Source organism: Callospermophilus lateralis, chromosome 13 (genome assembly GCF_048772815.1).
Source record: "Callospermophilus lateralis isolate mCalLat2 chromosome 13, mCalLat2.hap1, whole genome shotgun sequence".
Lineage (NCBI taxonomy): Eukaryota > Metazoa > Chordata > Mammalia > Rodentia > Sciuridae > Callospermophilus > Callospermophilus lateralis.
Genome location: NC_135317.1, coordinates 60634937 through 60652140, shown reverse-complemented (window position 1 = coordinate 60652140; position 17204 = coordinate 60634937). Strand labels below are relative to the sequence as shown.

At 49.0% G+C, this 17204-nt stretch overlaps 1 protein-coding gene across 1 annotated transcript in view; it reads left to right on the top strand.

Annotated features, from left to right (window-relative positions):
• Nucleotides 1-17204, top strand: part of Capn2 (calpain 2) — a 52911-nt gene that overhangs the window by 28324 nt on the left and 7383 nt on the right. Inside the window, exons 5-15 of the mRNA XM_076873040.1 lie at nucleotides 993-1161; nucleotides 2334-2417; nucleotides 4197-4282; nucleotides 5221-5295; nucleotides 6153-6313; nucleotides 8206-8375; nucleotides 10007-10018; nucleotides 11068-11279; nucleotides 13125-13161; nucleotides 14115-14180; nucleotides 15330-15387. Of these exons, the coding sequence (XP_076729155.1) occupies nucleotides 993-1161; nucleotides 2334-2417; nucleotides 4197-4282; nucleotides 5221-5295; nucleotides 6153-6313; nucleotides 8206-8375; nucleotides 10007-10018; nucleotides 11068-11279; nucleotides 13125-13161; nucleotides 14115-14180; nucleotides 15330-15387 (1130 nt within the window). The remainder of the gene's footprint in view (nucleotides 1-992; nucleotides 1162-2333; nucleotides 2418-4196; nucleotides 4283-5220; nucleotides 5296-6152; nucleotides 6314-8205; nucleotides 8376-10006; nucleotides 10019-11067; nucleotides 11280-13124; nucleotides 13162-14114; nucleotides 14181-15329; nucleotides 15388-17204) is intronic.

Below are 17204 nucleotides of genomic sequence, written 5' to 3'. Positions count from 1 at the left end.
ATGTTCTCTTCTATAAAAAGGACTCCTTTGGCCCAAATTGGGTTCTAAATTCAAGGAGATAATGAACACACAAGGTGCTAGGCCACGTGGTACAATGACAAATGATAGCTGTTGCCATTTTTAACCAAATGCACAGAAACAAGTCATAATGCTGAGTGTGCTGGTCTTGAGAAGGAACTTTGTTTCCTTGACAGATTCTATTACATATTTGTCAACTAAAAATAGCAAAATACCTTTGCAAAAGTAGGAAAATTGGGGAAATTTGCCCAGACGATTGGTGTGGCTGATTTGAAGTGGTTTTCCATACTCCTCCCAGCTGCTTCCCATCCAGCTTGCCCAAAGTCAAGTTTGACCAGTGCTCAGCCCTCCCCAAAAGGGCCTCAGCATGGCCACACTGCACAGGCTCCCTCCATGAAGGTAACCTAACTAGAAGAGAGGAAATGGATCTCTGTTCCTTTCAGACCTATGCCAGGAAGGAGGGGGAGAGGTTCTGCTGAGGGAACCAGAGCCTGAGCAATGCTTCTAAGTCCCAGAGCTTAAGGACTGGAGTTAGAGAAGCCACCAGACTCCAGCATAGGTAGTCAGGAGCAATAAGCCCACACAGACCCACTGCCTGTTTCTCCAGGAAGATGCTTTCATTATCGAATTGTTGTCATTTTTAAGCTCTAAATGCCAAACAGCCCATTAGCAGACCTCCCCTTTCCCTTCAAGATACCGAAAGAATCAATATGGGAAGCTGGATCAGATCATCAGTAAGGTCTTGCCAACTCGGGTTCTGTGAGATTTTCAAAATACTTCACAAAGTACCAGAGAAAGAGTGACTGTGGAGATGGTGCTGGCCTTCCTGGACACTGAAGTTGGAGACAAAAACCAAGAAGAACGAGTGCAGAGGGTCCCATGAGCATCAAACAAATGTGGGAGGGGGTCATGTCAGAGTACAAACGGGGTGGCATTCTGAGGGACGAGGGATAGCATCTCTTCCCTTCCTGTAGGATCAATGGGTGCTATGAAGCGCTCTCGGGAGGTGCCACCACCGAGGGCTTTGAGGACTTCACAGGAGGCATTGCTGAATGGTATGAGTTAAAGAAGGCTCCTCCCAACCTGTTCAAGATCATCCAAAAGGCTCTGCAGAAGGGTTCCCTCCTTGGATGCTCTATTGATGTAAGTTTAGTCCTCCTTCCCTAAACTCATCCCCAGGTCTGCTCTGGCTGAAGAGAGGTCCTAACAGTGCCCGAGAAAACCCACTGCCCCATACAACATTAATGTATCCCTGTCCACCATGTTTCTCATCATCGGGAAGACAGGGGTTGCTAGCAACAGCCAGACTTTCTGATGTGCAGTTGATGGAGTGATGGTGACTCCAGCCCTTACCTCCCTAGCCCACTTCCCTTTCTCACCCTACTCTTCCTTTCACTTTCTCACCTCCATCCCCAAACCACAGGGTCCCTGAGAGCTTCCTGCCCTCTCTGATCCTAATACCTGTCCCCATCCACAGAAGGCTGCACCCAGAGCCCAAAAGCCTTCCTTCTCTCTGCTCCAGGGCTGATGGTACTGTAGGAAGACTTCAGAGGGCACAGGAAAGAACTGTTTCCTCTTAATAGCCTTGCTGGCAAACTTCACCAGTGGATGGGAGGTGGGTGGATGTACTGTCCCCAGGAGAATCCAGACAAAAGCTGTGCCCAACAGCCAACCCCTGTCCCATCGGAGATCCTGGTCCCCTCTAGGGATGCAGATAAGAAGCCCTGACTCTTGGCACCAAAATCTGTTAGACCCAAAAAGACCCTCTCGGTTCTCAGTGTTTCTTCCTATTAACAAGACAAAATTAACAACCTTCATCAGAATAGATGGGAAAGGAATTACCTCAAGGACTTTCTAATACAAGAGAAGTGAATTTGAACACAGGCGAGAAAAAAACCGCCATAGTATTTAAACCATGCAGTTGGGCTGCGCTAGATCTGGGAGCATGGGGGATCAGTGCATCTGGGTCAGCAATGCTGGCTGACCTGAGCCATGATGCCACCCACAGGCCCTCTCTCCAGGGTGGGCCCTTTTGCACCCTCCTCAGTTTACAGAAATCTGTGAATGCACGTGCTCGCCCTCACAGATGGTCGCAGGTCGCCTTCTCTGTTAGTTCTTGGCGATTCCGCATCTGAAGGTGGCAATGGGCGGCCGGGGGCGGAGGGTCCTCCAGAACATCCTCCAGATGCTCTGCGCCTCCTCCCTTGGCCTCGGTCCCTGTTGTCATAGGTTTCGGGCCGGTAGTATTAGAACAGGAGGGAGGGATGAAAGGAGGCAGCACGGGTGCAGCGGCAGCTGATTGTCGGTGTTTGCAGATCACCAGCGCCGCGGATTCCGAGGCCATCACGTATCAGAAGCTGGTGAAGGGACACGCGTACTCTGTCACCGGAGCCGAAGAGGTAACGTCCTGCCCCGAGGGGCAAGGCGCCTGTACTCCCGACACAGTGACCACAGGTGCATTTTGGCCAGTGGTTCCCTTGGGTGGGGCCCCCGCGTTCGCACAGGCCTGGTATTCTCGAAGTTCAGACAGGACAAGGGTGTTCCCTGACCCCGCCCTTGCCAGCGACGTGCCGCGCTGCCCCCTGCTGGCCGCTGCTCCACTCATTCTTCCTGTACTTCCTGAGAACCTCATTCTCCAGGCCAGTGTAGAAAACAAAGAAAGATGCAAACAAAAAACTAGCACTTTGCATCCGTAGAGTGTTTTATACCCTTTTAAACGCTCTCACATTTGTTCAACAACACTGTTGTCCAAGTTCAAGCGAGACTCTGCCTCCTGCCAACTGCATGACCTGGGCAAATTACTTGAACTCTGTCTTTTCTTCAATGGAAATGGAAATAATAATAATACCCACTGGAAGATGGTGGTGGTGATTCAAATTAATATATGTAAAGTGCTAAGACAGGGCCTGACACACTATATAAGTGGCTGTCCTTGCTGTTCATACTATTGTTACTATAAACACAACTGAGCCACCCAAGTTCACCGTTAATGACCTAACCCAAGGTCTTGTGCATGTTCAGTAATCTTTAACTTCTCTTTCTTTCTTTCTTTCGTCTTCCTTCCTTTCTTTTCCTTTATCTCTTCCCTTTCCTCTCCTCTCTTCCTCCCTTCTTTTCCTAGCACTGGGGATTAAACCCAGGGTCTTGCACCAAGCACGCAGCTCATGAACTACACCTCCAGCCCCCTAACTTTGGTGTTTTTTTTTTTTTTTTAACTTCCCTCCATCTTTAATGTGTTGAAATTTTTCAAGTCTACAGAAAAGTTGAAGGATGGTATAATAAACATCCAAACTTTACGTCCCTAGACTCAACAATCACTAGCGTTTTGGCCACATCTGTTTTCTCAATGTGTGTAGACTTTTTTCTTTCCTGAGCCAGTTGCAAGTAACTTGCAGAGGTCATGACACTTTACTTACAAATACTTCAGCATTTATCTCCTATTAATAAGGAATCCTCTTACATGAGCCCACTACTGGCATGACCAAGAAATTAAAGATTAATTCAATAACATCATCTAATATATTAGATGATTAGATTAGTTACACTTTTCCCAGTAGCCCAAAATGCCCTAAAAATTTCTAGTAAAAAAATTCCCCACCACAGCCCGGATCCAGGACTCGATCAAGAGTCACACACTAGCTGGGTATGTTGTCTCACCTGTAGTCCCAACTACATAGGAGGCTGAGGCACGTGGATTGCTTAAACCCAGGAGTTTGAGGGCAGTCTGGGCAACATTGTGAGCCTCTGTCTCAAAACAAAGCAAAAAGAGTCACATGCCGCGTCTGCTTGTTTCCCTCCATGTTCTTTCTCAATAAGTGTTAAAGTTTCTCTGAGCACCTGTGAGAAAAGTGCATCCTATTCCAGTTGGCTAAACAGGTTTTGCTGGAATGTGCCAACCCAGACCCTAGAACAAGTGTGTTTGTGCCCCAGGTTGACAGCAAAAATTAAAGGGCCCCAGTCTCCAAGAGCAGGATTCTGGAGCTTTAATTTCCATTTTCTAAATCTGGAGAGCATGAGGGACCTGGGGGTCAACACCTTCTACCTTTGATGATCCTCCCTCACAAACAACCTCCTTGGCTCAGGCCAAGAGCCTGAGGGTCTGTAGGAGCTTTGGGTCTGCATCCCTCCAGGCCTGGCTGGCACTCAACCTTTCCTTCCTCTCTCGTCTGATCCTTCAGGTTGAAAGTGCAGGAAGCCTACAGAAACTGATCCGAATCCGAAATCCTTGGGGAGAAGTGGAGTGGACCGGGAAGTGGAATGACAAGTGAGGAGGTGTAGGGTTGGGGGTCCTGGGGGCGTGTGCATCCTGCTAGGAGGCCCTGCTGAGACATGGAGATTTGAAGGCCCCGGGGACTGCGATGGGAAATAGGCTCAAGGAGCACGGGCCACATTAAGAAGGCAGGGCCTGTGCACAGGTGCCCTTTGAAGAGTGACTGTCCCAGGACACTGTCCCCAGCAGCCTGGGTGCCTTTCTCCAGGCCAAGGGCTCCTGTGATGCTAATTCTTTCGAAATGTGGCTAATCCCTACCCCCACTCAAATTCACCCTACTATTGGGCCTTCAGGGGGGAAAGAAAGCACATCTCGTTCTACTGGTCCTTCTATTCCAAGGACTTGAACTTTGTGCTGAGACCATAGAGACAACCCTCTGTTAATCTCCAGGGCTTCCTGGAAGGCCTCTTAGACTTTCAACTATGTGAAGTAAATGCTCAGTTGAGTGTCTCTCCCAGCTCTCCCTGCTCCTCCCCAGCCTGGCACCTCCAGTTCTTCCTCCTTTTCTCCAACTTGCCCCAGGCAACCTTGACCTTGGCAGAGAGACACCTGCCAAGAATTCCTTCCAGATCAGCTGCAGAGGCCAAGATGAGGAGCTCCTTGTTGGTTTTTCAGTTGCCCCTAGAAGAGCTACCAGGCCCATCTCAGTTTGGGCACCCAGGGCCCCTTCCCTACCTTCGTTTCCAGACTCCTCCTCACCCCATCTTCCAGAACAACTCCCCCTGCTTCCTTCTTTATACCTGCACTGGGTTCTCCACTCCCCTGAGAGCTTTATTAGTACTCAGGTGTGTCTGAGCCAGGTGGGGGCTACTTCCTCCCTTCCTGAGGTCTGGGTGAAAGTGGGTGTCCCTGCTCCTCAACCTGGGAGCCATAGGGAGAAGTCCTTGTCATACACCTGTTCCTAAGGCCTCTCCCATTGCTTTGTTTTCCAGCTGCCCAAACTGGAACACTGTAGACCCAGAGGTGAGGGAAAGGCTCACCAGACAGCATGAGGATGGGGAGTTCTGGTAAGATCAGTAGAGGTTTTGGGGAAAGAGTTCGTCACTGGAAAATGCCAACGGCATGCCACACAGGATCCTAATTTTGTTCTTTTAAATGAATTATAAAACCCTGAGCAAAAAACATAAGAGGTGGCATATGCCTGTAATCCCAGTGGTTCGGGAGGCTGTGGCAGGACACAAGTTCAAAGCCAGCCTCAGCAATTTAGCAGGGCCCTAAGCAACTCAGTGAAACCCTGTCTCTAAATAAAATACTAAAAGGGGCTGGGGATGTGGCTCAGTGGTTGAGTGCCCCTGGGTTTAAAAAAAAAAACAACTTCTTCACCCTCTTCAATTGATTCAACTTTATGGTAGGATTTACAAGCTGAGCAGCTTCTCAGAGAAGACTGAGAGAGCCATTCCTTTAGTCATGTTCAGACCCCAAGAGAGAAAAGGGAGAGATGGGGCCTTTCTCTCCACCAGTTTCTGGAGATTCATCCAGTACCTGGTCCCTCAGTAATAGCAACGACCTGCAGGCTGTGTGTCTACGCCATTCTGAGGACCACTTATCATTGTAGACAGCTTTCAGTTTACCAGAAGTGCCTGTGTGTTGTCTCATTTGCTATTGATGACTCCCATGTGCACCGAGGAGAATTCTGAACTTCAGAGAGGTGAAGTGACTTGCTCAGAGTGACCCAGCTGTAAACTGGCAGTGCCAGAACTGGAGTTGGGACTTCTGATTCTGGACACGGTGTCTACTATTCAGCCCCCAGGTGCTTCTCTGCCTGTCCTTGACTGGCTGCAAGTCTGACCTTGGCATAAGGTCAAGGGTAATAACAAATGTGTCCTCCTGTAACCCTGAATGCCTGTATCTCTGCTTTTGCCAGGATGTCTCTCAGCGACTTCCTGAGGCACTATTCCCGCCTGGAGATCTGCAACCTGACCCCCGACACCCTCACCAGTGATTCCTACAAGAAGTGGAAACTCACCAAGATGGATGGGAACTGGAGGCGGGGCTCCACTGCAGGAGGCTGCAGGAATTACCCGAGTAAGGGCTGCTGCTGCCACAAGAGGCCACCAGAGGCCCAGGCACCCCTCACTCTCCCTGATAGATGTGCTTCTACCCAGCCTCGCAGCCTGGGGGAGGCGGCTCCTTCTCACTGGGACCCTCAGTCTCAACACCCTTCTCTGTTTCCTCAGTGCCATGACCTCCTGCATTCATTGGCCTCCAAAAAGACTAGCTGTTTCTTTGAAGTCCCCTCCAGGCCTAGATTCCCGGTACCTGGACATTCTGCCAGGCCTACAACAGCAGTGTTGAATCCCACGTCACCCGTATGAGTAACTTTATCAACCCTAAGCCCAAAGAGCTGAGTCCTGAAAGGGGACCTCACCCACTAGGACTCCTGCACATCAGGCCCTTGCTGCCCATGGCCTGCTAGTATGCCCAGTTCACTCTGCAAATGCTGATTGGGCCCTACTCAGATGGGATGAGGATTTCTCCTCTGGTCCAATCCCCTCTTCAATCCAATCCCCTCTTCTGCTTTGATGGTTCCATCCCTACTCCCCCACCCCCTTAGAAACTGTCCTTATCCTGATCCTGATGACATTGACCAATTATGGAGCATATATTGGGTGCTAGGAACTATCCTAATGTGCCATATATATGTATATATATTATTTCACTTAATCTTTCTTTAAAACTTCTTGGTTATCTCTGTATTTAAGGTGAAGTTTCTGAGACTCAGAGAGGTGAAATGACTTTGCCCAAGCCACACAGCTTGCTGGAATTTGAACCTAGGCACTCTGACTATGGAGTCACTCTTTAAGTACTCTGGTAGCAGGTGGTGGTCATATATCGATTCTCTGTTACAAATGAGGAAATTTGAGGCTCTTACATGGTATGCCAGGTCCATAGAGCAAGTAATAAGATTCGGATTAGCTGACCAGTATCTCCGATCACATATGCAATCACCAAGTGTCAGTTCCAAGTGCCACCACCTGGAAGGCCCCCTGCCATCCACAAAAATACTTCCCCTACCTATTAGATCAGGGATTGGCAAACACTTTCCAAAGGACCAAACAGTAAACACTTTGGCTGTGTCAGTCATTGTCTACACTATTTACTTAATTTTACTGTGGTAGCCCCAAGACAGCCATGCTTCAGTGAATGGACTGAAGTGTGCCAATAAAACTTAAATTGCAAAAATAAGCAGCAGCCTGTGCACAAGACCATGCCTTTAATTCCATCATTAGAATTGTACCCATTAGGTATGGGAGGGTAATCAACATAATAACTACCCTTGGAACATGAATAACTCTCGGATCCTTCTTGTGAATGGATTTTGGAAATGAAGAGGTTAGAGATACCACTGGGATGGGCCAAGGGATAGGCCAAAGACAAGGAACAGAAACTGAAACTGTGCACAGGTGTCCCGGGCCTCTGAGTTCACTGAGAGGTAAGGTGTGTTAGCAAGAATGTAAAGACAAGACATAGGAGTCCCCTCAGCCAGCCCCAAGGAATGTTCTAGGATCTCTCCTTCAGAGCTCTGTGTGGGAAAGCAACCACTAGGGGGAGCTACAATTCTAACCACCCTCCCTTCTAGGGTGACAAAAATTCTCAAGAGGTAATCCTAGGGCAAGAGAGAAGTACAAGGGGGAGGTCCTAATTTAGGTCCAGCTAAGATCTAGGCAAGTGCAGACCACCCTCTCATGGAAGCCCACCTCTACCTGTCCCCACCCAGCCACCCTGCCCAGGCTCCACCCTGGTTCCTCTGCTTCTTCCAGCTCCATCTCCTCCATCTCTCTCCCAGCAACCCCAGCCCCTGTGCATACCTGCTCCCCTAACCCCCATGCACACCTGCTCCCCTAACCCCCATGCATACCTGCTCTCCTAACCCCCATGCACACCTGCTCAAGGCTGGGCTCCCCTCTCTGTTTCAGACACTTTCTGGATGAACCCTCAGTATCTGATCAAGCTGGAGGAGGAGGATGAGGATGAGGAGGATGGGGAGAGCGGCTGTACCTTCCTGGTGGGCCTCATCCAGAAGCATCGGCGGCGACAGAGGAAGATGGGCGAGGACATGCACACCATTGGCTTTGGCATCTACGAGGTGCGGGCAATTTCCCCTCCCTTCTCACTTGGCATGGACATCTGATCCCAGAGGCAGAGTTGGGGATGGGACAGTGGACAGGGATCTTAGTCAATCAAAAACAAAACCAGAGACCCAGCCAGACTTAGAAGCAACTCACACAAGAAAATCCCTACTGGTGGTCTGCGTCACAGGGGCTTCCCAGCCCTTCTCTGGACCCCCATAGCCAGTCTTCTAGGAGTTCTCCATGTCCCTCCTCACATCCCCTGGCCTGATGTTCTGGTTGGTCCACCAAGTTCCAGAGAACAGAGGAGACTTGAACTGAGAACAGAATATTCTGGGTCACATCAAGAAATATTGTGAGGGCTGGACTGAGCCAACAGGTCCAGCTGGTCAGAGCCCTGCAGAGTTCTTGGCTTGGACTGTGGAGGTCTCAGGACAGGAGAACAAATGGTCATTATACTCCCCAGGGCCATGCTGGCTGGAGCCCTGCTCCCCACGACTCCCACAGGTCCTTCTTTCATTCTCAGCCAAGCTCAAGAAAAGCCCCACTCAGACGCAGCCAGAGGGCAGCCTCTTCACTGCCGCTCGCCTTCAGGCTGAGGGCCCATCCCGGAGTGGGGCTCCGAGAACAGAGCCAACCTGGGGCCCCCGTCCCTGCAACCACTCCCCACCCCTCCCCCACCCTCAACACCCCTGTACCCCCACTTCTCCTCAGCACAGAGGGCTTTTCACAGCCTCAAGGGAGCAGGAAAGACTTTAGGGCAGCATTTTGATTTGCTGAGTGGAACCCAGTGATGCTGGATCAGCTCCTCCTGGCTCCCAAGTCTTGTCCCTCTCTCCCCTCAGTCCCATGTTGCACGAGGTCACCATGGCAGCCTGAAAATGGTCACAGGGGGAGTATTTACACCGTGGGAAATAGAAAATACTACCAGGCAGGGATTCTGCCTGGCCCCAGAGCCAGTTTCCAGCACATTCTGGAGGACCCAGACAAGGCTTTTTGCTCACCCATCACTGGCAGCTTGGCCATTCTAAAAATACATCTAGTTCTAGACCCTTCGGTCTATGAAATGGAGCTGGGATCTTCTGGCTTGGAGCAGAAGAATTGCAAGGAAAATGCCAAAAACAGAATTGCCCATAGCTGCCCCCGCCACCTTGTGCATTTGGAAATCCGGTCATGGGCTTTCAGAGTTGGGAAAGGCTTCCTTGATCTTTTGGCCCCATTTTAGAATTAAGGAAACTGAGACCTGAGTCGGAAAGTGATTTGCTAAAGGAAACACCGTTGCTTCTTCTTATGAGCCTAATCCTGCTTCCCTTGACTGGGAACCAGGTGTGAGCTTTGCCACTACGAGGCTGGTGACCATAGACAAGTCATTTCACATCTCCAAGCCTCTGTTCGATGCTCAATAAATTGGGGGTGGGGGTAGGACTCTCATCCACATTACTGTCATAAGAGGATTTTTGTTTGTCTGTTTGTTTTACAATTTCCCCAATGTGGAAACATTTTGAGTTCCTTGGAAAGCAATTACCATGTTGATGTAGGTGATATTGCTAAAGCTAGAGAAAAGCGGGTAGCAAAGGAGACAACCACAGTGCCTGAATTTTTATTTGTTGCTTTCCTAGAATCTGAATTGTGCTCCTTTATTTTGCAGGTTCCGGAGGAGGTACGTCTGGCAAGCACCGGCCCCTGCCTCTGGGGACTCAGGTCCACCAACGTGCCTGAGGCTTAAACTGCAGAGCTCAGGGGGCGTGGTGAAGCATGAGTAGGGCCGGAAGGATGGCTACTGGTGCCCTCCCATTGAGTCACTCCGGCTCTGCATCCCACTAGTCTGAGCTCAGGGCAGGGTGTCCCAGAAAGCCCCTGTAGGGGTTGCTGGCTGTGTGTGACCCAGCAGAATTTGTGCAGGGTTTAGTTCTGGGTGGACAACCCACAGTCCTCAGACTGCAGGAGGCTTGTTGGAGTCTTGTGTGGTTCTGGGACTCTGTACTTTGAGTAGAAAGAGGATTGACAAACCCTGTGGACTGTTCCTCAAGGCAAGGTGGGAGCCTAGGGAAGACCCCGTTCCCAGGATGTGTGACCTCAGACAGGTGACAGCCTCTCTGCTCTTCAGTTTCTATTACAGTGAATCTATTCAGCCATCTACCTCACCAGGCTATTGTGGGCATGAATTAAATTATGCCAGAGTGCTAATCAAATGAGATAGGATGCAAAGTGGCTGTGTGTCTTTAAAGTCCATAGTTATTAAAGTGGTCACACAGGTGCCTGGACCCACCTGCTCTGCATTTGTCCCTGGGAAGGTGGCACTGACAGAGCACAGGGCTCTGTTGGATGGTGTGTGAGCTCTGCCCCAACCTTGGGTTACCTCTGCCCTAACAGCAGGACTCCCTTCTCAGCTCTTGGTTTTGTCTTTGCCTTAATTAGTGGGTCCTACACGGTGTAAAACTGAACCGGATTCCTGCTGTGGGGACTCTCACCTCCTAGAGTCACCTTGCAGAAGGCTGAGGAACTCCGTGAGGAAAGGCAGGCATCTCTGCAGACAGAGTTGGGTCCTGCCTCTGTGGCCAATAGTTTTTAATAGAAAATTGGCTTTTTATCTTAGCAGTTCAGACACTGACACTGTAATCTCTTTATCCCAAAGAGCAATAATGACGTTTATTTGGCACTCTTCCCCCCCCTTCCCTCCCCCACCCCGTTTCTCTGTTTATTCATCAGTTAAGAGGGCAGACCAACATCCACCTCAGCAAAAAATTCTTCCTGACCACTCGAGCCAGGGAGCGGTCAGACACGTTCATCAACCTCCGGGAGGTTCTCAACCGCTTCAAGCTGCCCCCAGGAGAGTACATCCTCGTGCCCTCCACCTTTGAACCCAACAAGGACGGGGATTTCTGCGTCAGGGTCTTTTCCGAGAAGAAAGCTGACTACCAGTAGGTGGCTTGGTCCCTTCTTTGTGCCTGCCCCTTCCTGTTCCTAGCCACATTCTCTTTTTCGTTGCTCTGAATGCTGGAGTCCCTTTCTATAAAATGTGGGAATTGACATACTGAAGAATTTTCAGTGTTATACTCAGGTAAGCAAAGGAAAAAACATCTCCTTAGACTATTAGACTGTTTCTTGTTGGAAAGAGGTAATAGGAGAGTGACTTCACAGTCTAACTTCACAATTGCATTTCTGAATTATCTAGTTGTCACTTTCCTCTTAAGGGCTTATATTAAACTATCTGTGAGCCTCCACCCTTCACTTGGAGAAAGCTGGGCAGTGCTGGCACAACCCTTGCTTTCCCAGGCCCCCAGCCCAGGAGAGCCACCAAGGTGTAAGTGACGATCTCAATGGTCCCCACCATAGTCAACAGGTCTCCAGGCCCTCCCCTTCCTCTTCAGGACCCAGCTCTTAGGAACCCTTTTTGGTTGGTATCACAGTTTCCTGACATTTTTCATATGGCCTCAATTCACAGTGGTTTCTGCCACTTTGGCCACTGTCTCAACCATATATATTTGGTCGGTCACTTGATTGGCAGAGGATGGAATCAACCTGGTCAATTTAAATAAAAGGAAGTTTGCTGAAATGCTGTGGGGAACCCCAGCACTGATGGGGTGGGGGCAGACTGGGAAGAGCAGCAGCCAAGGGTGTGCTGGAGGACCCCAGAGCATGGTGACCCCTCTGACCTTGTGCCCAAGGTCCACAGACCCCATAGAGTATGTCCAACAGGCCAGGCTCAGCTCAGCCACCGGGTCGGCTGTAGAGGGAGGAGCTGCGGTGAGAGGGAGGCCAGGGAACTGCCTTTGCTCCAAGACAACACGGGACAGAGAAATAAGTTCCCAGTGAGAAAGGGAGAGAAAACGCTGCTGGACAGCTGCAAGCTAATAAGTGCCACTAGAGCGTGGCTGCAGCCCCCCTGCCACTGGCAGGCTCTCTTCTTTTGCCAGTGCTTGTCACGGGGCAGGGGCCTTTCCTCTCAGCTCAGCATCCTTGGAGGAAGCTCTGTGTGTTTAACTTAGTCTCCACTGAGAAGGAAGTGAGGACATGGCCAGTGTCACTAGTTGGTATCATGACCCTGTTCTTTGTCAAACACTGCCCCTCCTCTCCCACCACAAGCCACTGTCCCAAAAAAGCAATGGCTCCCTCAGCTCTCTCTAAGATGAGCTACTACCCCTCAAAGCTGTCTGACTGCCCTGTTCCAGGATATCAATCCTGTTCCAGATCCCAGCTACAGGAAGGCCCCTGACCCTTTTATTCTACAAGGCATTGACCCTGCACACAGGACTCTTGGGGGCCTAACCGAAGATCCCAGGGGCCTAAGGAGGACCCTCCTACACTCTCTGTAGTGCATAAGGACCTGGCTGTATACACAGGGACTGTGCATGGGCAAACCCTTCCCAGGCTGCAGTTGAAATTACACACAGCCCCTGCCTGCCCCCTCCTGGACCTGAAGTTTAACACTTAGGCCGTGGTGTTCAAGGCTCAGCACAAGGGCCTTGCAATGGCAGAGAGTTTCAATTAGAACGTAAAGGCTGTCCTTAAGGCCAGGAGCTAAGTGAGTTACTTAGCGTCCCAGCTGTCCCCTACATGGGAAGCCTGTGCTATTTGGTAAAGAACCAAACCTGACAGATTACTTCTGCCTCAGTTTCTGCTACTTAAGGGAGGCATTTTATCACAGAAACCTGGGGCACAGAGATATTCCCCCACCCTCCTCGTGCTGGATTTAAATGTTGAACTTCCACTTTAGCAGTGATTGCACTGCCTTCCAGTAACACATAATATCCTTTTATTTCCAGAGTTGTCGATGACGAAATCGAGGCCAACCTTGAAGAGGTACTTGTAATTTTTTTAATTCTTCCGACTCTGTTCTGGACATCCAGAGAGCAGTGGAGCAAAAAATAATGTCAAGGGTTTGGGAGGCACCTTGGACTTTATGAACACAGGTTGAAACTAAGGATAATGGCCCTGTACTGGGAATCAAGTCTGCTTTCTGAGCCAGCCATGAGCACACTGGGATCTGGGCCAGTCCCCTGCTCTCCAGTGGGGAATTCACCCATGTGCATAAGGAGGGTTATGTGGAGAAGGATAAGACACAAGTGCTGCACCGAGCAGGGACAGGCCCTTGTCACACCCCTTGCTGGGCCTTGCTCATTTATAAAATGGATGCACAAATGATAAGATTACTCAGGCTCCCACATTCTCAGAAAAGAATTCGATTCAGAGGTAAATCCTGGAGAGGTTTCAGGGATGTCACTTGGGAATTTCAAAAAAAAGTCCCAACTTTAACAAATCCAAGTGGAGAAAGGATATCACAGAGGAAGGGGTTCTCCTCCCTCTCCAGGAAGAGGTCTGATGTGGCTCTGTAATCCCTTCAGCTGCTGAATTTCAATGCTTGTCTCTCACACCTAGGGGGAGACTGAACAATTTCAAAGAGCCTCCCAGACAATGGTCACTAGCCATTGCTGAAATCCTACTGGAACATTCCAGTCAGTCTTTGTAATTCCTAGACTCCATAAAGAAGATCATAAAAGGCCACTTGGGTTGGATATTAAAGATACCTGGATGAGAAATTAAAGTGGAGCTCCTTCCACAGAGTTTCTGTTTCCCTCACATGTGTTTAAACTAGAAGAAAAAAAAATCCCACTAGTTCTTCAAACTGTCTTTATCACAATCCCAACACCCTTAGCATTTGGGCCCAGAAGAGGGAGAGAAGCAGAGGGGGAGTGGGTGTCTTTCTGTCATTCTCAAATCTGATCCATTGTTTCCATTTGTGCCTCACCTTGCAGATCGATGTCAGCGAGGAGGACATCGATGATGGATTCAGGAGGCTGTTTGCTCAGTTGGCAGGGGAGGTGGGTGTTGCCCTGAACTCGGTGTTGATGTAAAACAAAAGACAGTGTTTGTCCCTAAGGAGATATCAGTTGAAAGGGAGAGAGAAAACAAACTGAACAAAAGCCAAGAATAATTGTAAATGTAACGGGATCTCAGCTCATACCTCTTGCCCACGTCCTCCCCAAGACCTCTGCAGGCTGCCCAGGACCTCTATTCTTGTGGCCAGCTCTCCTCTATGTTTGTCCTTCCTTAGGATTCTTGGATTCACCTTGAAGTTCTTTTATTTTCTCTGTTCCATGCTGAGGCATGAAACTTAGCCCCTTATCCTTGATTTCTAAAAAAAAAAAAAAAAAGCATCGCTATTTGGGGGACTTGGGAGGATTTCAAGTCTCAAGGATAAAAGCAACTTTATAAGGGATGATTAGACTTCCTATTCTTAAAATAATTCCCCAGCCATGGAGGCCCACTATAAAGTTATTCAACCCTCTTTCTTCCGAACAACTCCCGAAACAAAATTTCCTCCCATGATGTGAAGGAATTTGGCTCTCTCCGGCATCCACCATCAAGCTCATCTAGTCCCCCTCTACCTAACAAAAGACTCATTAAAGTCCTAAAAACTATCATCTGTTCCGTGTTCCCACCTCCAGCCCCTCCCTCCTGGTTTCTCAAGGGAAGGGGCATTAAATTTATTTCCCCAGTGGTTGAAGCACACGAATACACACCCAACGCCCAGACCTTGGTTTTCAATGTTGGACTTGTCCCTCAGTTACACAAATATGTCTGACTGAACAGAGATACCTGAACCATGTCTGGAGAGCCATAGAGGAGGCACCAGTTCTTGGAGACTGTGTTAACAGTTCTTGAAGCCTGAGGTTTGAGTTTTAAAGCATGAAGAAGACATGCTGGAAAGGAAGGAATAGTGTGCAAGAACTAGGTCAAAAAAGACCAGGAACATGATTCCTATAGCAAAAAAACAGTGACCTAGAGTATGTTGTATAGTAGAACACCATCCAAAACAGGCTGGGCGGCTACTCAGTGTAGACGGGGAATGCAGCACAGCCTCACCTGGGGCTGTTAGATGTGCAAACGAGACCTGCCCAATGTGCTGTACGGGGCTTCGCCCAGCTCCTACAGGGAGCCAATAACATGCTCTGGTCACTTGTCCACAGGATGCAGAGATCTCTGCCTTTGAACTGCAGACCATCCTGAGGAGAGTTCTGGCAAAGCGTAAGTGTCCCTTCCTTGCAAACCCCTCATCTTCTTCTTCCCCTGTGGACACAAGAAACACCAGAATCCTGTCTCATGCATACAGTGGCAGCTCTGGCTAAAGCATCCATCTCTATTCCTATGGAAACATTGTTGCCATTCCCACTGCCACCACTAAACAATTGAGTGGAGGAGGATTTGAGTGATGTGATTGAAAAAGGAAAAAAGGTTTCCAGGGTCTAGAGATCAAAGAAGAAACCTACTTGTTTCCGCTGCGTACTAGTTCTGTGATCTGAACCAAGTCATATCGCCTCTCTGATTTTCCTTTCCTTATCTGCAAAATAGACACATTACGACTTGCTGTCTTACAAGTGGTCTTACATGAGGTTACGTAGAAACTGCCTGATGCAGAGCCAGCCCTCCATAGATGGTAGCTGTTATTAGGTTTTTCTTACTGAAAGCGTGGAAACCAGAAAGCATTCTGGTGTTTCAGAATTCTCTGGCTGATTCAGTGAGGAATCACTGGTTTAGTGATGACATCTCCTTGGGCTAGGATGGGAAAATAAATGGCCCATCTTACATTCAAGTTAAGGAAAATGGATTATAAAGTCCCATCTCTCCATTTTGTATTTAAATGAGCTTCATCTAACCAGTTCCTTGCTGGGAGAAATGTCACTTCATTTGAGCCTCTAAGCCAAGCAAATGACTTCAAGGCTCTGAAAATATCAGCCGTCAGCCCAGGCTAAAGGGCTTCTATAAAGAAAGAATAAAAAACCTGAGATACAGACTTAAGAATAAGATAGAGTTGTGGTTCCTGCACATCTTTTCAGCTTATTATTATTTCTTAGGGGAAAAATATAATCCACGGATTGATTGTTCAGTTCCCCCTACTGTTGATCACTAATGGGGAAGAGGAAGAAATACGTCCCCACCCTGTCAAGCTATCCCCCCACCCCCATCAAATTATTAATAATTATGCTGTTTTCAATACAGTAGCAAAATAGACAACAGCGTTTTATACAATTTCACAAATTATAAATCTATAATTATAAATCATAAAAAAATAATACATATATTGTCATATCCTGAACATCAGCCCTATGGATCATATCCAGATGTCTCATGGACTTCAAGGGTCATCATTCCCTCTGACAGCAGATTAGACGGCCACTTGCCTAACCCCATAAGATCAAAGTAAATCCTCCTTTTAGAGCCAGAGAAGGGTCCAGGGCCAGCAGGGTCTTCTGTCCCGATGTGTATGCACCTCCCAGAGACCATATAAACTGGCCCATGCCTTGTGTCCCCAGAACAAAAGGCCATTTTAGAGCATCTGTGATGCAGAGTGCTCACCAGGGAGAGCTGGGTGGCCAGAGCAGGGCTTCCCAAGGCTGGTCCCAGCCTATAGCCTCCCTCCTCCAATTTAGGGGGAGGACAAGAAGATGTGTTTATCCTTGAGGTTTTTGCCAGGCACAAGTGAGGTCACAGGGCTCTTCAGCTGTGTGGCTGTCATGAGCCCGAGGACACTGAAGCCTCATTGTTTCTGCACAGATGGAAGGCGGGAGGGATCAGGCCATGCTTGGTTCAGCCTGCCCCTGTCTGGGGAGCAGCATTTGCTCCACACATGCCTCTGAGCCCAAGACCCTCCCCCTGCCTGCCTGGTGACTCCAGCCTCCTGCCCAAGGGCCCCACACACAGCCTTGTGCCCATATACAAGTAGGGGCTTGTGGCCAGGAGTGGCCACATCAAGACAGGTTAGGTTTCCAACATTTTACAAGGATGTAACCCAAAGGTTGGTTCCTCCTCATGAAGTCTGTAAGGAACCAGAGTCATATTTGAGG